The sequence below is a fragment of the Heterocephalus glaber genome, unplaced genomic scaffold (genome assembly GCF_053883595.1).
Source record: "Heterocephalus glaber isolate CG9 unplaced genomic scaffold, H.glaber_assembly_v1.0 deba00001733, whole genome shotgun sequence".
Classification (NCBI taxonomy): domain Eukaryota; kingdom Metazoa; phylum Chordata; class Mammalia; order Rodentia; family Bathyergidae; genus Heterocephalus; species Heterocephalus glaber.
The window spans coordinates 15,492,156-15,515,015 of NW_028258444.1; the positions used below are offsets into that span (position 1 = coordinate 15,492,156).

General features: G+C 39.6%; 1 protein-coding gene across 2 annotated transcripts in view; it reads right to left on the bottom strand.

Annotated features, from left to right (window-relative positions):
* Slc38a1 (solute carrier family 38 member 1) overlaps positions 1-22,860 on the bottom strand; it is an 88,301-nt gene that overhangs the window by 10,403 nt on the left and 55,038 nt on the right. For both annotated transcript variants that reach the window (XR_015446881.1, XM_087199943.1), the window contains exons 6-14: positions 10,890-10,963; positions 9,288-9,380; positions 8,892-8,973; positions 7,838-7,920; positions 5,872-5,930; positions 5,654-5,764; positions 3,925-4,004; positions 2,294-2,394; positions 380-498 (exon numbers count right to left, since the gene is read on the bottom strand). Coding sequence is in view for 1 of the 2 variants with exons in the window: in XM_087199943.1 (XP_087056069.1) it covers positions 380-498; positions 2,294-2,394; positions 3,925-4,004; positions 5,654-5,764; positions 5,872-5,930; positions 7,838-7,920; positions 8,892-8,973; positions 9,288-9,380; positions 10,890-10,963 (802 nt within the window). In the remaining variant the exon portion in view is untranslated. The remainder of the gene's footprint in view (positions 1-379; positions 499-2,293; positions 2,395-3,924; positions 4,005-5,653; positions 5,765-5,871; positions 5,931-7,837; positions 7,921-8,891; positions 8,974-9,287; positions 9,381-10,889; positions 10,964-22,860) is intronic.

Below are 22,860 nucleotides of genomic sequence, written 5' to 3' on the forward strand. Positions count from 1 at the left end.
CAAACCTGCTTCAGAAAATGGCAAGAACGATGAAGTAAGTGTGCGTGAAGTGAGGGGGAGTATTTTGAGGAAAATTACTAGCACTGTGTATTTTACTGTAATAAATTTTAAAAGTTTAAACATTCACCATATTCTTTGATCACTGTATTTTTCGCAGTGTGAAGATTCATCAGGACTCAGGCTCTGCACATGGAGGCTATGCTACATCACTGACCCCACGTGCTGTCCCAAGAGCATGGCATCTCGGGCTCCTTCCCTGATGCAGTACAGGTGGCCAGGCAAGTCACCTTCGAGCAGCTCTTTCTAGAGCAGGCTCCTGAAGGCGGAAGGAAAGGCGAGAGCCCAGTTTTTCTCAGGTTGCACCAAAGCTTTTACTCACTGTGAAAAATAACACCGGCACTGTGAGGATGACAGCAACAATGACCGCCAGCCGCACTGTCAGGATGAGAATGTCATCTTTACTCTGGTACTTGTGAAGGAGGTCTGACTGCACATTTTCTAAAACAAGGGAAAAGAAGGTTTTAAAATGAGACAGTGTGGTGCTGAATGACGGTTTTTCTGGACAACCAAGAATTTGCAAACCACAGGGCCAAGAAGACAAGGTTTGAAAGTATCTATTAAAACAATTTTTACAACTGAAGGAAAAATCCCTGGTGGGAGACCTGCTCCACAGTGCACAGTAACTTCAGCTAAAAGGGATGCTTCATTTATACTAAATAGCACACACAGCTGAAGGACAAAGCCCCTCTTGATCTTTCCCCACCAGAAGCTGCTCTTGAAGCCACACCAAGCAGTCACAGTCTTACTACAGGGACTGTGGGCCACATGAGCTTCTTCCTTTCAGATCCTTCCCTTATAATCCAAATTTCAGTGGCCATGCAGCAGAGCCACTAACCTAACATCACCACCGGCAGGAAAGAATTCTCTTCTGTGGATGCTTTTGTCATAAAAAAGTATTCTGTATAGATACTATTTTGAATTTTTCTCAACTTAGAACTTCAGAAAGTGTTATTTCAAAGACTATCAGTGCTGGAATGATAGTCACAGAAGAGTACAAAAATGCTCATTCTCTGGAAGAGAGATCATTTCCTGTTACGTGTTCTTTCCAGGGCTTCTCGCTAAACCAACCTCAAGGTTCTAGGCCTGGAATTATAATTCTAATCTGAACCACAGTTTCTGAATAAGAACCAAAGTTTATAATCAAAGTCTCGTTAGTTCTAATTTTCTTAATTCAAAATTCATAACAACTTAAAAATGGCTGAGCCTTTTTCTTTCATGGAGGAATATATAAGGGTTTGGTATACTGTTTTATGTGGAAAAATGAATTTACCAAGAAAAATCAGCTTGAAGACCACTCCGTTAACCTCACCTCAGTCTCACTCCTTCCCTTTGCCCAGCCCAGCCCTGCAGCTCTGCGGGAACCTCAGAAGCACCATTTTAATGAAAAAACTAAATGTAGGTAGGGATTCGTAAGATAATGTTATTGCTTAGGGAAATAATAATACAGCTATACAGGATGGCCTTTCTCCCCAAGTTGAATTCATCTTTAAATGTATTTAAATTTTGAGACATTTGTTTATAAAAAAAATTCCCCAAAGAAATATTATTTAATAGAGGAGACTATGAAATGTATTTATTTAAATTGAGTTCCAAGTTGTAATGCTAAGGAAAGGTGTTAAATAAAGCTCAGGATCATCTGAATAGGAGAGCATAAGAAGTAGCAAAAGCAGGTAAACTGTATAAATGGAGTCAGTAACAATTAAAAATGAAACCTTGTTTTCTTTTTCAGATTGTTTTTTCTTTTAACTTTCTAGCTCTTTCCTTTCATTCTCTGTAAGGCTTCAACTTCCGGTGACCAATTAGGTGTTTTATTTTTAATTAACGCAGAGTGTCATGAGTGTAGCACTCGGCTCTTTCTCACTTTCAACATCTTTTTGTCTCTTTTCTACTAATGGAATCTGACCCAGTTTGCAGTGTCAATTAGGAAAGCCTTCTCTGATGTAGTTTAAACTTTCCTAAGTAAAGATGGTATGCTTCAAAAATGCAGTTTCTTTTAAGGACACTACCAGGAGCAAAAAACCCCAGTATATTGCTTTGGTAATTATTTCATTTTGCAGTCTGCATGAATATATAAAAGGAATCGCCGTTTGCTATAAGAAAACAAAAACCAAAACAAAACCAACAGGTAGCTTTGTTGCTGTCCTGGATCTCTACATTAGCAGTTACTGTGATACTGTCTGTTACTAATGTATTTACAAATACCTGTATGGATGTACCAGCAGAAGTTACTTACCATAGAATGTCAAGTAGCCAAAAATGGCGGTCAAAAAGTACATAACAAACATGGCAAAGAAGGAGATATTTGAAACCATCTGCATTTTTTTCTGGGATCGACTAAAAAAAATAAAGGAATTTCAAAAATTAAAAACCACATGATTGAATTGAAGCTCCAAGGTTAACCCTGAAGAATATACTAACTTCACCTTCCCTCTGTCACGCTGGGGCAGCGATGATGGTAGTTAGGGGTAACTTCCTCAGTACCACATGGGTGTTGTGAGGCAGATATGAACTGCACTCCCTCCAGTGTTCTTCCCCAGACTTTTATGAGAGTAACGGTTCTCATCTGAGGGGCCGACCGTGTCTTTAATAACTGTGTCTGCTCTGATCCCCACACTGACCACACACAGGAAACAAGGCAGAAGCAACCCAAGTGCTCTTCTCCCAGGCCCATGACAGTGGCAGACAGGAATCTGACCTCAGGGACTCTGCCGTGAAGTTGTTCTTTGGGTTCTGCTTTCCCAGTGAGCAGCCCCAGGATACACCCGAAGTCTGTCTTCAGAGCAGTAAGTGCCCAGGAGCTCACAGATGCCTCTTAGGTCAAGTTTATGCTGAGGCTGGAATAATCTTTAATTTTATTTAGTGGCTCACATAATGAACCCACAAGACTTGTATTCCATGGTGGACAAAGATAGTCACATTTGCTTGTGTCCTAATAGAACCTGTGATCTCAAGGGCGTATGGAGATATAATGGGATGCTAAAAGCTGGAATATTAGACATAAGAGATGCCAAGACCTACTCAAATTTCCAAAACACAACTCATCAAGGAAGAATGATATGTAGACATATGTAGGTTTCTCAAAATTTAGCTACGTATCAATTATATATGAAAGAAGAATAATTCAATGCTAAGTGACCTCAACTTTTTAAAAATCTCAAAATGCAAGTAAATAGCTATTTTATATATCTTTTCTGAGCTTAACAGCATGTCATCGTGACTATTTACGTAGAATAAGTCTGATGTAAGCAGGCTTTTAGTCCTCTCTAAAGTGACAAGCAAGAATAAATCCATAGAATCATCTTAATAATTCGAGGTGAACATTTTTTTTCTAGTTTGTGGTTTTAACATTTACTTCTTATCATCTGATTTTCCAGCCTTTTTTACCCAAACCAACAAGCAAATCAGAGACAATGCATTTTGCAATTTACAGGTCAATCTGAAGATTGTCATCCACGTGCAAAACAAGCCTAAGTAACAAAAAACAACACAAATACTTGAACACTCCTAATATACTACAGTATTTTTTTTTTTTGGTACCGGGGATCAAACTCGGGTCCTTGCATTTGCGCAGCAGGCGGCGAAACCACTGAGCTAAATCCCTGGCCCTATACTACAGTATTTGAAGAACCAAATTAATTTAAAAACCCACATGGTTGGATAATTTCTATATTTATGGCTAAAAGTACTGGAGCTTTCTCATTTTTCTGAATGCAGTTCATTCTCAAGAAAGGCAGAATGTTAGTAAATATTGAAGATGGGTGATGAATCTATGCAGGTTCATTTCACAAATCTTTATTTAATACAGAACTCGCCTATTGATGAGGAGGTTTAAAATAATTAAGATATACAAATCATGTCTCTTACTCTTTAAGCTCACTGTAGATTGGCAGAACTGACGGGTGGCAGACAAAGGCAAATGCAATGGTTGGTAAAGCATACACGGTCTATTTGAAAGAAAAAATATAAATATTAAGAAAAGACGTTTTTGCCATAAAAACTATAGAGTATTTCTGAGCTGTCTTTTTTTTTTTTCATCTGATATCACTTCAGAATCCCCAGATTATTTGGTTTTTAGGAGGGTTTTGGTCATGAAAATAAGAGCAGCTTTTCTAAGAGGGCTTATCTAACTTGGGCCACTAGGCCCCTATCATAGAGGACTTTAGATTTGGCTCCTACAGTGTGTTTTATAAACCCCAGGCACACACCATCCCATGCTCACAGGCAATGGCAGTTACATGACTCCTCTCCTCCATCATCTGCTGGGTCCCCGCAGCAGACAGGTCCTGGCTATTCTCTGACTCCCTGCAACATGTTAGGTGACTTGGCCAGGAATTCCACCTCTACTGCCTGCTTGTTGTGCTACATCAGGTGCAGCAAAGCACACTCAAAGTGCTGGATGTGGTGGCATGCACCTGCATTCTTAGTTACTCAGGAGGATGAGGCAGAAGGATCTCTTGAACCCAGGAATTCGAGACCAGCCTCAGCAACACAGTGAGACCCCATCTCAAAAAAAAAAAAACCCAGCATACTTAAAAGATGGCATCTAAAGGAAAATTTGTTCTATAGCTCACTACTTTGCTTTGTCCCTTACAGTTGAAAGAGAGAATGAGAACAGATTTAGTATTCTTAGATAAGATTTTAAAACTCAAATTCAGTATAATTTCTCATGTAAAAAAGAGCTGGTAGAGAAGAAGGAAAAGTAACATCTAATTTTGCTGAGGCCACATACCAGGTACATTTCCACAAAACCCTGGAAGACGCAGAACAGGATTCCCATGTTCATAGGAGGGGCTGGATGACTTGTTTAAGGGTTCAAATCCCAGCCTGACTTGACTGCACAATCCACTGTTTCCTTACTATCAACTCTATCTTTTCTTTTCTTTTCTTTTTTTTCTTTTGTGGTACTGGGGGTTGGACCCAGTGCCTCTGCACTGAGTTACGCTCCCAGCCCTTTAAAAAATGTTTTCTTTTTATTTTGAGACAAGATCTCACTAAGTCTGGGCTGGGGCTGAATTTGTGATCCTCCTGCCTCAGCCTCCTAAAAAGTGGTAGGATTACAGGCATGTGCCACCAAATGCAGCTTCAACTCTCTCTTAATAGTATCAAAGTTTTTTAAGTGCCTTTGTGGTGGTGTCTATTACTGTGCAAGCTGAGGAAGTTTGTAGTATTTTTTTTGTCACCACCCTATATGGCTAAAGATGTTATTAATCTGATTTTAAAGCATCACCTAGTACTCCTCAGAGCACTGGGAGAGCTGGGACAATTGTTATCTAGAAAGAGATTTTCAGAGAATGCTTAAGGTTGTCACAAGCTGGGTGAAATATTTGTGTATTTCTCAATGGTTTCTGAATGGATTGTGGAATACAGAAGCAATGGTAAAGAACTGTGTGTTCTTTTAAGAATAAGTAAATTCAAAACAGTGTAACTACAAGTATGAGAAATATACTTCTGTTAATAAAAATGCTCATGTTTATCTTTTTTTTGGTACCGGGGATCAAACTCGGGTCCTTGTGCTTGCGAGGTAGGCAGCGGAACCACTGAGCTAAACCCCTGGCCCAGCTCATGTTTATCTTTTAAGGACAGGGAAACATACCTTTGAGTTGAAGGTGACATATTTTGGTGTACAAGTATTTGTTGAATTAGCACTTATTGTTGAATTTAGCTGTGGAAAAGGGCAGGGAATTTGAAATTTCTTGTAGATAACCTGGTTTTAAAAATATAAGAAAACACAGATTTTATTAAAACCAAATAATGAATAATTATTGCATTGCATTGTACTATGTTAAGGACAAACCAACAGTTGGCACTTACCACGATTAGGAAGAAAACCATACAGCTCAAGGAAAATCCACTAGTATAGCCAAGATACCCTTTAAAAGGAAAAAATTAATTGCTATTATTGTTTTGCTTATTACTTTTACTTTTTGATGCATTACTTCAAGCATAGTTTGGGACTTTAATAATATGCATATATGCCACTGTATTTTGAGATTTATTTGCTTATTAACCTATTTATTTTGTGGTACTGTGGATTGAAACCACAGTCTCTGCACTGAGATATACTTCCCAGTAATTTTGTATTTTTTATTTTGTGACAGGATCTTGCCAAGTTGGCCTGGCTGGGCTTGAACCTGCAACTCTCCTGCCTCAATCCCTCAAAAAGTACTAGGATTACGGGCAAGTGCCACCATGGGTGGCTGGCTAAGATTTATTATTTGACTGTGCTACTTTGTTTAGCAAAAAACAGGAGGCTTTGATTGAGGGGATTAAACTCTGTGCTGAGTCCAGAGCTTTCTGGCACACTACAGAACGTAGATTTTGGGGCCGGGGATTTAGCTCAGTGGTTCGGCCGCCTGCCTTCCAAGCTCAAGTTCCTGAGTTCGATCCCTGGTACCAAAAAAAAGAAAAGAAAAGAGAATGTAGATTCCCAGAATCCAGGGAAAAGGATCCTCCCACTCTGGCCCCATGTCTGTGAGTCACTGGACTGTAATGGAGTTTTATGGGCAAATCCATTTACTCCCTGAGCCTCTGGATGGAACTTACTGTGTGCTTACTGAATGTCAGTTGTAGTACTTCCCTCCTCAGATGAGAGGCATGCAGGGAAGAGATGATGTGAATTTCTAGAGATCAACAGACCCTCTGAGGATCTTCACTCCCTCCCCTTCCAGTGCCAGGAGAGCTCCCACTGTGCCGCTATAGCCTGCAGCCTCCTAGGAAGGGCCCTCTCTGAAAACTGCTAGAGCTACTGCTATGCATATGGATAGGGCCTACATACAAACTCAGAGACGAGAAAGTAATGAATTTAAAAAAATCTATTTATAAATTCCATAGAAGCTATCAAAATCTGACATTTCTAGACCAAAGCAAAACAAAACAAAAATAAAAACTCTGTGTTTTACAATCATTTTTGGAAGATGTTAATCCATACTTCTGCCTTGAATTAAGTCAGATTTAAAGAAAATGCATCTTTGAGATTTATGACTGGATGGAAACCTGGGCTCATTACTGGACGTGTGAAATTCCCAAAGCACCGGGCATACCAGTCTCCAAATATAAGCACAGAAACAATGTCAAAACCAAATGGATATGACTTGGTTTGGACATCATCTGTCATTTTTAACTTTAAATTTCACTCTCTCCATTCAGCAAGAGAAATCATTTAGCTTGGCTAGATTCTAAATTTATGAGTGATTCATATACTTCTGTGTATAAACCTTTAAGCAACTGTGTCTTGATATTAGATTTAAAATCTATTTGTCTAAATAATCAGAGTATTTAAGACCTCATGTGAGAATTCCATTTTCTGGACTTTTCGTAGAGCAGCCTGTAAGCTGTGCTGTCGGAAACTGTAGTTATCCGTCTAGGCCTCAAGACCTCTCTGCAGGCCTTCCAGCTATGGAGAGGGACTATTTAGGAAATCACATACACACCAGCACTGATTTTGCTTTCTTTAGTTTTGTTTGCAGACTGAGGATGGAACTCAGGGCTTCATGCATGCTAGGCAAGAACTCCACCACTGAGCCACATTCCAACCCTTTTTATTTTCATTTTTTATTTTGAGACATGATCTAACTAAGTTTCCCAGGCTGGCTTTGACCACTAGTTAAGTGGGATTACATTTGACAGTAATGCTGGGCCTGATTTATACTTGTAATTTATGATTCACTTAATTATTACTCTACAACTGGAAGTAGAAGGCAAAAGTGTTCATTTTTATTAGGTTTCTGATTCGTCTGGGCACTGGAGACACCATGATGAAGTCAAGATCTTTCTTTACCTAAGTTCTTCAAGAGACACAGAGGGAGAATGATGCCGAAGGTAACTATCACCACCAGAAATCGACCATCCACATACCAGGGTCTGAAAGGCAGGAAAGCAGCTAGGTTATAGTTTTTGTTCAGAAAGTGACATTTTCCCCTTCGAATGTAAAATTTCGTGACATATTTTAGTTAATTTTTATTACTAATTTTACCATCAAATGTTTGATCACTATTCAGGTTTTATCCAGACACTTTGACCCAACCACTATCCCTTTACTACTGCTTCATGCCTGTGTAATGGAAGAAGGGGTATTGTTTCTTTCCCCCTCTCTCATTGGCTAAATGTGGCATTCCTTTGAATTATTTGTGTTTTCAAAGATGAATGCATACATTGCATTCTGTCGGATTAAAACTTGTCCTATCAATTATTGAAAGAGAAAGTTCTTTTTTGTTTTGCTTGGCTAATATCAGTGAGAATTGAGTCACCACAGGTAGGCATTTCTTTCTCCCTGATCCCCTGGATCTGACCTTGAATCCCAAGGCTGGAACACTAGGAACTCTGGCTTCTACACTTATCTATTCAAACTAACACTGACAAAAACTGTTAAACAAGACAATCCAAACATAATTGTGCCAAATGGAGCTGGCAACATTTTCCAGGGTTAGCTACATCTTTAATGAGCTTGGCTTATACAAATTTTGCTCCCCAAATGCTATAAGCTTTCTTTAAGAAAGAGGCTAGGGTCTTAATTTTTTTATATGTTCTACTTCTATGTTAAAAAATACTCTCTCTCTCTGTTTTATTCCACAGAAACTAGATATAGATTTCAGGCCCTTGGGAAAATGGACTATCTATTGTTTGCACTACAGCAGATGAGTGCACCTTTTAAATGCTCATATCAAATGGCTCCTCCAGCTTCTTTTATTTATATAACCCCAAAGAGATTTATTGTTAAAACAACAAACAAAAAAAGCTTTGTTTCTGCAATTTTCATAAAACAAAGACATTGGTTAGCCTGCATTTAAATTAAAACATTTAGTTGTATCACAAAAAAATAGTCTATAACTTACGAAAATGCCTCTTCCTTTCCCATTAGAAACTTTATGGCAGAAGGCAGTTCAGTTTTTACTATGAAGAGGTAGCTTAGCATTGCTAGAAGGAAATGAGAACATTTTTAGAAAGATGATACTAAGGCTCACAATTGCAAGCTATAAGAAAAGTTACCAGCCTGCTCTTAGACTAACCTTCAATAAGACACAAAGGTACCTTTAGCTACCCCCGCAGGGTATTTGGCTTTAAATAAGTGATCACTATCTATGCTCTACCTCCCATGTTCCATTTTAGCAACCAGATGATTGCTATTTGAATTATGTTGAATTTTATATGGACACCCAAACCCCAGAATTAGAAAGACAATAGTATTCACATACTTTAGAATTACGTATAGAAAAGTATGTTCTTCTTACCTCCAATATTCTGCAGAGCAGTGGCTCCAAAGGTTAGCAGCTTCCCTGTAGTGCCAAAGACTTGTTCTCCCAGCTTTTCATAAACCATGCAGCCTATTTAAAAATGAAATTTGAGGACACAAGAAACAACGAGGTTCTAAAGTAAAAACAGCCAACATTTCATTCTGTTGACCACCCCCCATGTTATTTGATACCTTTCTCAAACTCACATAAATAGCCATCTTGGTTTTGCAAGAGTTAAGGCATTGCCATTATAAAACAACCTGCCTGACATTTTAAAATGTTACACACGATTAATATTTCTCCTTTTTCAGGCTGGCTGAAAAAGCATGAACTATTAGGTCATAAGGTTTATTTTTAACTATCTCTAACTTGGGGTTGGGGTGCAGATTGGGAATTCCCACTCTGATCTTTTTCTCAAATTTGGTGTGTACCACTGAAAGATTTGATTTTAAAAGATCCTGATGTTTGAGGCAAAAAGGTTCCTGTTGAATTAATTACCTGAACTGATTAGGCTAAAAAAGAATTGTCTTCATAGCATCCTACCTATCCCTCTTGTTCTATATATTTTTGGTACCAGAGATAGAACTTGGTACCTTGCACTTGCGAGGCAGGTGGCAGCACCACTGAGCTAAATCCCCAGCGCAGATCCCTCTTGTTCTAAAACACTAGAAACATCTAATAGTCACCACATAAGAATTCTGATCATTTGCAAAATTCAGTTCAAAAATATGCAACTCCCAAAAGAAAGCAGCACACAAATCTGTTTAATGAGTAAATTGACTACAGCAAAATTCTAAAGTGGTCAACCAGCTCATCTCAACAAGTCCTAAAATTCTAAACCATTCATTAGAATTTGATACTCTCAGTGTTGCTTTTTCTTCATGACAGTTTAGTTCATGTTTTCAAAAGGTTCACAGAAAGCAACACGGCCAAGCTATAATCAAACTTTTGTTTAATCTCTCCTAAGACTGGTGTTTAAAGCAGACAATGGCTATATCCTGAATTTATTACAAAATGTTCCAGTCATCTATATACAATAATAGCTGGCCAATGTGGCTTTAGCTAATGTAAAAGTCAAAGTATTACAAACATAATCCAGTGTCCCAGAAATAGAAAATAAGCACTTCAGGTATTATACTGCCAGGGAACTTACGTCCTCAGGCAGGTCAGTTCCTCCCACACACCCTCAAGAGTAACATTTTCTCCTTGGAATATGCACAAAGGAGAATAAAAGGTTTATTTACTTTTAAAACCTTGGAGGTTATGATATGAAAACATGGGGTATTTGTTTAGAATTTACAAAGACATGAGGAAAAACTGAACCCTTTAAAATGAAGTCATCTTAAACTAGAAAAACAAGTACAGTTGATGTTCACTTCCAATGACAACACTATTTTCTCACTGTTCATGACAATTTAAATGTTGCTGCCTGTTTCTTTAGGTAAATACCAGAATAAGTCTTCCAGTTACTGTAGGTCTAAGTCAGTCTTTATTTTCAATCATCAAGTTGCTGAACAGAGAAAACATCATCTCATCACAAAATCAACAAGAAAATCATTCACCTTGGCTTTAATAAAATTATACACCTTCTCAGCTTACCTGTTTCCTTAGAGCAGATCAACAGAAGGTTTATTGAATATATAGACAGCAATGTCACCGAAGTCAAAAGTATCCTAAGGTAAAGAAAATAAATCCTGTTATAGTAACTAAGAAACAATATATTCTGGCCTTACATTTTTGAAAGGCAAAGATCTGTTTATACAGGTAACAGTATATAAAATGTGGAATCTATTAGTCACCTTGCTTTGAGAGATTCAATAAAAACATTCTATCAAATAAATAAGTACTCATCGCAATCTGAGTAACTATACCAGCTCAAGTCCTTTATGTAAATCAAGGCCCATGTAGCTCTTTGGGTACATTTCAGTGGAAAAGACTTAAAGACCACATGATGAAAGAAAGCTTTTGTAGTCTGTGACATGTAGACTCCTGTTACATCCAGATGAGAAAGGGGGTGTAAAGGGAAAAGTAGCCTTAGGAGAGGGACCCTGTGGACTTTGGGCAGCTGGCTTAACTTCTTCTATCTCTAGATTCTCACTTTTATTTATTTTTGTATATCCTTTTATTGGTACATTTCAGGTGTACAACATAATAACATTCATCACTGGAGGTTTGCACCTTTACATAGTCCCTTGGTTCTTATTTTTCCCCCACCCCCTACCCTCCCTTCAACCCCTCCATCCCTCCCTATTTACAAAGACTTGGTTTCCATTTTTTCGTTTTCTCATATTAATTCCATTCCCCTCTTTTAGATTCTCACTTTTAATAGAAAGACACAAACCAAATGACAGAATCGATCACACCACAGCTACTTTTCAATCTACACATTATAACACTAATCTAATTCGCTCTTTTGCACCTGGTTCCTCATAGATTAATACACACCTCCTTTAACTAGTGGTGAAATTTGGACAATTGTGTATAGCGAAAAGCTTTTTTTCAATGATGAACTCATGTTTTTGTTTTAGTACATCTAGCTCATTATCAAACCCTTCCAAAGAAAACACACAGTTACAATGATTGAGAGACTGCATAGATTATTTCTGAATCATTTGGTTAAAACAGACATGATAACTGCAAATAAAGCCTTCTTGTTAAAAAGAAAAAAACAATTACACTTTCCAAGTGAAACCACTCACTTCCTACAGAAAAATATATCCCTAGGACAAAAATACATCACTGCAATTGATTCCAAGTTTAAGCAATTAAAGGCAATTATTTTCCTAGCCAGTGCTGCTGAGAGGCCCTTGGCCCAGCATGAGGTTCTCAGTGTGGGCTGCCTACTCTGTCCTCCCCCATCTCATACCTGTGACCTGCTGCTCTTGGTCCCAGGTCAGACGCCACCACCTTGGGGCCTTCCCTTGCCTGGGCAGAATGACTGCTCCTAGCTCTCCCTGGCCCCGTAACATTTTGCTTCTCCTCTGTGTGGTGCAGCCCTGAACAAATAGTCACCAGTGGAACAGATGGGCTGCCCAAAACTAGCCAGAAAAGAGAAGAGGGACAGAGCTCCACCTAGGTAAAGCAAACACTGGGCAAGAGAATAGAAAACCCAACACTGGGTAAAGGTCAAATTATACCTGCCAGTAAAGGGGATTTTAGGTTGATCATGACTATTAAGGATGTGCACTCAGATAAATATTCATTTAGCTAAGATCCCTAAGTGACGAGGTGATTAAGAGGGTGAGTCCTTATGCTCTATTCCAGTGGAGGGACACCAGAAACTGAGAGTACGCATTTATTAACTAACCCAGGCATTCTGAGGTTTGTAATAGAACATGATTTGATATCCTCTGTTAGACAAAAAAATATAAGACCACACTACAGCTTGATTTTTCTCTACCTTATAAGATAAACAATACTTATGATGAAGAAGCAAGCTTTAAGTTTCTCTCAGTGTTCTCTTGTGTTCAGGGACTGGCCCCGGAGGCACAGAACAGAACCGGCTTCTCAGTAGGCACAGGATGATGAACCTAGGACTTCCCATGTGCTGTTCTGTAGTCACCATGTGCCCTGCTGGGACTCTGCTGGGACTGACCAGGAGAGTAGGAGATATTACCATAGACCCAAGGCTAATAAATAAAGAATATGACCTCGCAGAAAGTTGTCCTACTAGGAGGGGCTAATTACCAACATCTACATAATGCTATAGCAAAGGCCCTAGACTTGAAGAAATTGAGAATTTAATAGCTAAAGAAACATTCTATAGAAATACTTGTAGAGAGGTCCCGAGTTGCGCGGAAGGCACCGAATCACCCCGCTGTAGACAGGCAGCCTCCTGGTTCCACACTACAAAGACGAAGAGGACACCAGACCACCAGACCACGGTACTGAGTCCCGCTGCTCCCGGCCCAGAGGTAGGGCCTTCTGAGCTGCCATTCCACTGTTCCTGGTCCAGAGGAAGGGGCTGCCCAGTCACCATCCCTCCTGCTGCTCCCAGACCAGAGGAAAGGGCTTTTGGGCCACCTTCTGTCCTGCTGCTCCTGGCCCAGAGGAAGGGGCTTCCGGGCCACCATCCCTCCTACCGCTCCCGGCCTAGAGGAAGGGGCTTCCGGGCCACCATCCCTCCTACCGCTCCCGGCCCAGAGGGAGGGCCTTCTGAGCCGCCATCCCACTGCTCCTGGAACAGAGGAAGGGGCTTCCTGGCCACCATCCCTCCCGCTGCTCCCAGCCCATAGGAAAGGGCTTTTGGGCCACCATCCCTACCACTGCTTCCAGCCCCTGTCCCACCTCTCCCAGCTCAGAGGACATAATCCGTGCAGGCGTTAACAGGCCCCCGCCCCAGTCGAAATGAGAAAACACGTAAATAAGTCTCAAAACCAGACTTCCAGGTCACCTACAGCAACCCCAAAGGGAAATGAGATGGAACACTCTGATGCTCAACCACCTGGACCCACTGAACTGGCAACAAAAGGGGATCTGGAAAAAATGAAATCAGAAATAATTTCTCAGATAACAGGAGAAATTGTGCCCCTAGTGCAAGACATGATTAATAAATCTAGAGGGGAGCTCAGGAACATGATGGAATCCCAACATAGGAAACAAATGCAATCTATAAAACAGATGCAAATAGATTTCCAGGACATGAAAACTCCACTGAAAGTCTACACAGCAGAATGAACCAATGTGAGGGCAGAATTTCAGATACAGAAGATAAGATTGTAATTAGTGGCCAGGAAAAGAAAAATTGCTTCAAAATTATAAGGGAACATGAGAAATCAATCCAGCAGCTGCTAGATGATGCAAAAAAGAATAACATAAGACTGATTGGAGTCAATGAAGAAAGAGGAGAGAGTGCAGATGACATAAAAAATCTCTTCACAGAAATAATGGCAGAAAACTTCCCAAGCAGGGGAAAAGAGCTTGACATACAGATAAGGGAGGCATATAGGACTCCAAATAGCCTTGATCAAAAAAAATCTACACATAGGCATATAATTGTTACGATTCCAGAAACACAACAGAAGAACAAAGTTCTCCAAGCAGTTAGAGAAAAGAAACAAATCACATACAAAGGAAAGCCCATCAGAATCACAGCAGACTTCTCAACACAAACCATCAAGGCAAGAAGAGTTTGGAGTGACATATTCCAAGCCCTAAAAGAAAACAGCCTCCAACCCAGATTGATGTACCATGCAAAACTATCTTTCAAACTTGATGGAGAAATAAGATACTTTCATGACAAAGAGCACCTTAGGAACTTTGTGAATACCAAACCAGCACTCCAAAGAATTTTACACAATATCCTAGGAACAGACATTGAGGATCACAACCCCAGGAAGCAAAGCAGAATGAACCCATCTGGCATGACAAGAAATTAAATGTAAAGGGGGAGAACCCAACAAAAAGAAAAAGTCAAGGCAATGACAAGTCAATACATTTCAGTTATAACTATCAATGTTAATGGTCTCAATTCACCAATCAAAAGAAATAGACTGGAAGAATGGGTCAAGAAGCAAAATCCAACAATATGCTGCATACAAGAAACACACTTAATTCAAAAGGAAACTCACAGACTGAAAGTCAAAGGGTGGAAAACAATACTCCATGCAACAGGAACCCGACAAAAAGCAGGAGTAGCTATCCTCTTTGCAGATCAAGTAGATTTCAAATCAACACTGATTAAGAGAGACAAAGAAGGACACTACGTCCTTGTAAAGGGAAAAATCCAAGAGAAAGAGATGACAATCATAAATATCTATGCACCAAACACTAGTGCGCCTAACTATATAAAACAAATACTAACAGACATGAAAAGTCATATATGCACTAATACAATTGTAGTAAGGGACCTCAACACCCCACTGTCACAAATAGATAGATCAACTAGACTAAAAATAAGTAAGGAAATACTAGAACTCAATTGAACTCTTGAACAAATGAACTTAACAGATGTTTACAGAGTCTTCCACCCCACAAAATCAGAATACACATTCTTTTCAGCTGCACATGGGTCATTCTCAAAAATAGACCACATACTCACACATAGATCATGTTTAAGTAAGTGCAAAGGAATTGAAGTTATCCCCTGTATATTATCAGACCACAGTGTGATGAAATTGGAGATCCATAGCAAAAGAGACTCAAAAAATTTCATAAACACGTGGAAATTGAACAACACACTTCTGAATAACCAATGGGTGACACAGGAAATTAAAGAAGAAATCAGACAGTTCCTTCAATTAAATGACAATGACAATACAACACATCAGAATCTATGGGACACAATGAAAGCAGTCTTATGAGGGAAATTCATAGCAGTGAACACGCATATTAGGAAAACAGAACGAGCCCAATTAAACAACCTGATGCTGAACCTCAAGCTTCTAGAAAAAGAAGAGCAGGACAATCCCAAAGCTCATACAAGGGAGGAAATTATAAAGATCAGAGGAGAAATCAATGCAATGGAGACTAAGAGAATGATACAAAAAAAATCAATGAAGCCAAGAGTTGGTTCTTTGAAAGAATCAACAAAATTGACAAACCCTTAGCCAACCTTGTCAGAAAAAGGAAAGAAAAGGCCCAAAATCACGCAATTATTAATGAAAAGGGTGAAATTACAACAGACCCGGCAGAAATCCAGAGGATCATCAATACCTACTTCCAGAACCTATATGCCAATAAGATGGACAACACAGAAGAAATGGACAGATTCCTAGATACATTTGAATTACCAAAGTTGAACGAAGAAAACCTAAAAATTCTGAACAACCCAATATCAACCAATGAAATTGGAAATGTAATTAAAAACTTATCAACTAAGAAAAGCCCGGGCCCAGATGCCTTCACTGCTGAATTCTACAAGACATTTAGAGAGGAACTGCTGCCACTACTGTTTAAACTCTTCAATGAAATAGAAAGGGAAGCAATACTCCCAAATTCATTCCTGGAACCAAGCATCACCTTGATCCCCAAAGCAGAGAAAGACCCAACTGAAAAAGAGAACTATAGGCCAATCTCGCTAATGAACATAGATGCCAAAATCCTTAATAAGATACTGGCAAACAGAATGCAGAAGATCATCAAGAAGATCATACACCCTGATCAAGTGGGATTCATCTCAGGGATGCAGGGATGGTTCAATATACACAAATCAATCAATGTAATACACTATATCAATAGGGTCAAGGACAAAAACCATATATATAATCTCCATAGACACAGAAAAAGCATTTGACAAAATCCAACATGCATTTATGATAAAAACCCTACAAAAAATTGGAATAGATGGTCTCTACCTCAAACTGATAAAAGCCATCTATGAAAAACCAACAGTCAATATCATACTAAATGGTCAAAAACTGAAATCCTTCATACTAAAATCAGGAACAAGACAAGGATCTCCACTATCACCACTCTTGTTCAATATAGTTCTGGAAACATTGGTGACGGCAATTAGACAAGAGAAAGAAATGAAAGGAATAAAGATAGGTAATGAAGAAGTCAAACTGTCATTATTTGCAGATGACATGATACTGTATATAGAAGACCCCAAGAACTCCACCAAAAGTCTTCTAGACTTAATAACCAAATTCAGTCAAGTAGCTGGTTACAAGGTCAACACACAAAAATCAATAGCTTTCCTCTACATCAATGACAGACTCACTGAGAGAGAAATAGGCCAAATAATTCCTTTCACAATAGCATCCAAAAAACTGAAATACCTAGGAATCAACCTAACGAAAGAAATCAAAGACCTCTGCCCTGAAAACTATGGCACTCTGAAAAGAGAGACTGAAGATGATATCAGAAAATGGACAGACATCCCCTGCTCCTGGGTAGGAAGGATTAATATAGTGAAAATGGCCATACTTCCAAAACTGCTATATAGATTTAATGCAATTCCAATTGAGATCCCAGCAGCATACTTCATGGACCTTGAGAAAACAATCCAAAACTTCATTTGGAACAAGAAGAGACCCACAATAGCAAAAGCAATTCTAGGTAACAGAGACATGGCAGGGGGTACCACAATCCTCAACCTGCAACTCTACTACAAAGCTACTGTGATAAAAACAGCATGGTACTGGCAAAGAAACAGACCTGAGGACCAGTGGAACAGATTAGAAGATGCAGAAACAACGCCAGACACACTCAGCCATCTCATCTTCAATAAAGGAGCCAAACACCCTCACTGGAGGAAAGATAGCCTCTTTAATAAATGGTGCTGGAAAAATTGGGCTTCAACTTGCCAAAGATTAAAACTACACCTATATCTCTCACCATGCACTAAACTAAAATCAAAATAGATTAAAGATCTAAATATTAAAATACAAACTCTGAACCAGTTGGAACAGAGGTTAGGTAGAACCCTTGAAGACATTGGTGTAGGAAAAGATTTCATGAACAAAACCTCAGTTGCCTGTGAACTAGCACAAACAATCAACAATTGGGATCTCTTCTTATTAAAAGGCTTCTGCACAGCAAGAGAAACCACCAGCAGTGTGAAGAGACAACCCACAATGTGGGAAAAAATCTTCACCTGCTCTTCCTCAGACAAAGGTCTACTATCTCGAATCTATAAAGAACTTAAAAAGATCAGACCTCCCAAATTTAAAGACTCAATCCAAAAATGGGCATCTGAAATGAACAGACATTTCTCAGACAAAGAAGTAGAAATAGCAAATGAATACATGAAAAAATGTTCAACATCACTGGTCATTCGAGAGATGCAAATGAAAACAACGCTGAGATTCCACTTCACTCCAGAAAGAATGGCTGCTATCATGAAATCAACCAATAACAAATGCTGGCGGGGCTGTGGGGAAAGAGGAACCCTGCTCCACTGCTGGTGGGAGTGTAGACTGGTGCAACCACTGTGGAAATCAGTATGGAGATATCTCAAAGAACTAGGACTGGAAGTCCCATTTGACCCTGCTATTCCACTGCTGGGGATCTTCCCCAAAGAATTAAAAGAATCATACCACAGTGATATATGTGTGCCCATGTTCACAGCAGCACAGTTTGCAATAGCTAAAACTTGGAAACAGCCCAAATGCCCATCAACTGGAGACTGGATAAAGAAAATGTGTTTTTTTTTTTTATAAAATGGAGTACTACTCAGCCATAAAAAAATGAGAAATTAAGAGACATTTATAGCTAAGTGGATGCACATGGAGGCGATACTCTTAAGTGAAATAAATAGGACACACATGTATAAATACCAGATAGTTTCTCTCGTGTGAGAAGCTGAAAGTGTAAGTAAGGACTAAATGTATAATAGATAATGTGAAACAGAAAGAAAACGGGCAAAGGGGAAGGAAGTGGGAGGGCTAGGGGAAAGGATAGAAAGGAATGGGATTAATATGAGAAAATGGAAAAATAGGAACAAAATCTTTGTAAATAGGGAGGAATGGAGGGGTTGAAGGGAGGGCTGGGCAAGGGTGAAAAATAAGAACCAAGAGAGACTATGTAAAGGTGCAAATTTCCAATGATGTATGTCATTATATTGTATACCTAAAATGTACCAATGATTAGAATGAATAATCGATAATGTAAAATAGGAAGAAAAGGTCCAAAGGGGTAGGGGTAGTGGGAGGGGCAGGGGAAAGGAAAGAAGGGAAAGGAAAAATGATGAGAAATGGAAGAAATGGAAATAAAGTCTTTGTAAATAGGGAAGGGTGGAGGGCGTGAAGGGAGGGCTAGGAATGGGGAAAAAATAAGAACCAAGATGCATTATATAAAGGTACAGTTCCCAATGAGAAATGTAATTGTGTTGTATACTTACAATGTACCAATAAAAGAATTTAACCAAAAAAAAATGCTTACATAAAACATCAAGAGCAAAAAAAAAAAGAAATACTTGTAGAGTCCCCTCAGGTAAGAGTCCCTAGAGCCGCCTGTTTCTTGATACAGTTACCTCCTTAAACTTTCTGTGGATTCAATCTCTTGAGAGATGACTCTCAGTGAGCCTCTGAAAACCCTTAGCAAAGAGATAAGGAATTTCTTCACAGATTCCTATCAGCCCTTTTCCTTTCTCAAGTGCAAGCAGTGTTAACTATGGGAGACTTCAGAAAGCTGCTCCTCTTTCTTCTTTCCCACACTTAAATTGGGCGAATGAGGTACTCCCACAGCGATGAAAGCAGCCCTCTTGCTCCCATGTGTAAGGGAGCTAACATCACACCCTAACACATATTGAGAGTCCCACAGCCCTTGCCTTCAACCATCCAATCTCTGGAGACCCTCTTCATTCCTCCCAAAACATATCTTCCCTTCCAAAACTCATATAAATCAGAAACCTTTTTCTAGCAGCTCACTAAGATACAACTTTTGTATGCAAAGTTCTAAGTATACTTGAGGCCATACCAGAATCTGGCATGAATAAGATTAAAATTTAGAAAAGTATACCTCTGTTTAGATTCTTAGAAAGAAGCAATCTATTGTCTAATTGACTCTAATAGATCCTAGAATGGTTTAAGAAAATCGAGTCTGAGATGGCTTGAGACACATGACATCCCAAAGAAAGAGCAAAGAGGAAGAAGTGATGATTTATTTGAATGCTTCTGTTTTGAGCATAATGATGTCCTTATTTGTCCAAACAGATATCTGAACATATAATTATGGTTTCCTGGAAGAGAAACACAAGCTGGTATTCTTGTGCTAACAATGAAGAATACAAGGAATTCTTTTTTCCATTTCATCTGAATATCATTTAAGCTTCACTCTGCCAACCACTGGCCACAGCATTAATAGGGCTGAGGCCAAAACAGGTTGCTGGAAAAGGCATTCTTACATGATAACTGGGTTGTGAGTTGTTGACTATTTCAAAGTTGTGTCCAGTCTTGACAAGAAGTGGATTGTGTAACTGTACATGGGCCATGGGGAAGGGGTAGTTGCAGTTAGAACTGTGAAGAACATGGTCAGAACTTTCAAGAACCCTTGTGTCATCAACACTTTGAAAGATGTGGTACAGGAACACCTCTCCCAAGAAGAGGCCTATTAAGAAACTTAGAATTCTATACTTCTGCATCAGGGAGATTTTCAGAGATGACCCTGTCCTGTTCTTCACCCAGGATAGGAGACCTCTCTGCATGTGGGTACCAATACACAGGCATTCAGATCCACAAAGTATCTTTTGAAAAGAAATGAATTATGCAAGCCCTTCTGTTTCTGGAAATGTCCGTGCTTTGGAACTGAGGCTGAGCTGAAATCACTCCTGCTACTTCAACCCTTGGGTCTTCATTGGAACCTCTAGATTTATTTGAATCTATCTGAAATCTTATCTCCCTTGTATTTGACCAACCTTCTAATGGTGCTCATTTTAAGACTGTGCTCTTTGACTGAAACCCTCTACTCCTTTTAACTGCTCATTTTGTGGTAGATGAGGGCTGGGGTTGCCTATGTTTCATGGTCCAGTTGCTCAACCATCCTTTACATGGACATGCCTCTCTTTTATTGCCTCCTCAGATCCATCCTCCACCCAGCAGCCAGAATCATTTTTTATTTTTTATTTCATGCTTTGTTAGGTATCTTTATTACTAGATCACTGGACAGGCCATGATGGTTTAATTCACCTATCAGCCTATTTACACTCACCAAATCCACAAGCAATAGATCCTTTGCCAAAAATTTGGTGAACTTATAAATATTAAGATCTCATCTGCAAGTTATGTGAGACTATGCCAATACCTGACTAAAAAAGACACTTTAACTAACATAGTCTTGTAACCTACTAGTTTGCTTGTATCTCTAAGGATGACATTAGTTTAGAAAAACTCGGTGGCCTCTCTGGAGAACTGTTTTCTGCAGTAACTGCAAATAAACAAGCTATTTAATAATTTGCTCTAGAACATTCTTTGGGATCTACTTTTTGCCACTTTTGAAATCTAGAATGGAATTTATCCACTTCTGGTCCTCAGGGACACTCATGCTCTCCATGATTTCTAAAATATTTGTGCTAGCGGTTTCATGGATATTTACTCTATTTGCTGCAAGAAAATTTTGACATATCTTAACCAATGAACTTCTAGACATCTAATTGAAAAATATTTGTCACTGTTTTGCATCATAATGACAGGATTGTGATTCTTTAGTCGTCCATAACTTACCCCCAAATCACATGGATGTTTTAAGTTTTACTTTTTAAAGTACTACATGCTGATAAAATGAAAACCATGACAACTGGAATAAAATGTTAAAAGTTATTGAAATATCATGATTGTGGTGGTGATTTTTACAAAAGGAGGGGATTTTATTGTATGTAAAGTATACCTAAAATCCACCACCAACAAACAACCTCATAACACTTTGAGAGGTGAGACTACATTTTAAAAGTCAAGTTATACAGCAAGATTCATACAACACTCCCAATCTGGCATCAGAGCCTTTGGGAGGTGAAACAGCCATCACTGCTTTTGATCCAGGAATAGCTCCGGGCGGGTGTTTGGGGCTGTCTAGCAGCCGAGTGCTCTCCACACCTCCAGGACCTGTTCCTCTGTAAAGCACAGGGAACCCTTAACCAGCCCTCCTAGCATGATTCTCCTTGCCAAAGCTGAGAGCAGCTTTTCTTAAACTTTAATGAATTACAAATCTTGGTAAAACAAATACTCTAATTTGGCTGCTGGGGGACTGCTGTGGCTGCAGGTGCACCTGGGATTCTGCATTTCTAATCAGCACCCCAGAAATGCTGCTGGTGCTGATCCATGGACCACACTGGAGCAGTGAGACATGAAGCCCCAAGCTCTGGCCCTGTGACACATATATCTGGGTTGTTTCTGTTTCTTACATGTTGTACTGTGGTGACACGCAGTGAGGGGTCGGGCCAGTATCACAGCCCAGTGTCACAGTGGGATGAAACTCAGGTGAGACTATGATAAAGGGAAGCACTGACAGCGAGTCACTGCCATTCCCATCTGATGCTGACTAGCTCTCGGCACAAAAGGCCAGGCCTTGTCTACTTCCTTGGTTGACTTATTCAAGCTTTACTTACTTCAGCAGGTTACATATATATTTAAGCATTTTTTCAAACTCTACTCCCACATCTTTCCTTCTAAAAGTGATCTAAGGCTCACCTCACTATGAAATTCTTCCTCTTTTTTCCCTCCTTCCCTTTTTACCTTTTCCTTCCTCTTTTCCTTTTTTGTCAGATGACCCTGTATTGAAATATCTCCCTCTGTTCCCTGGCAGTTCCCCATGGCACCACCACTGATAGCATCTGTGATGGCCTGAGGGTAGCTGCTGTCAGCTGTGCAGTCCCCAGGATCTCAAGGGTTCCAGAAGGTTCTCTGGCTAAAGAGTGGGGCACATCTTTTGGGCAGTACTGATAATCTTGTCAAAAGTTATTATGTCTACTGGGTTTGATGGCCTTCTGTTTCTTTCTGTCTCTCGGTTGTTCCCTGGGGGCTTTGACGATTGGGGCAAAGGTGACACTGCCCCTCCATCTGTGCCTGTCTGTTCTGCAAGTCAGTTTCCCTGTCACCCTCAGGCCCCTCCAGTCACTGGGTGCCTCGGCAATGTCATCACTGATTGTTACTGGAGACAGACCCAGGGGCCAATCCTGAGCCGGGGTAGGCGT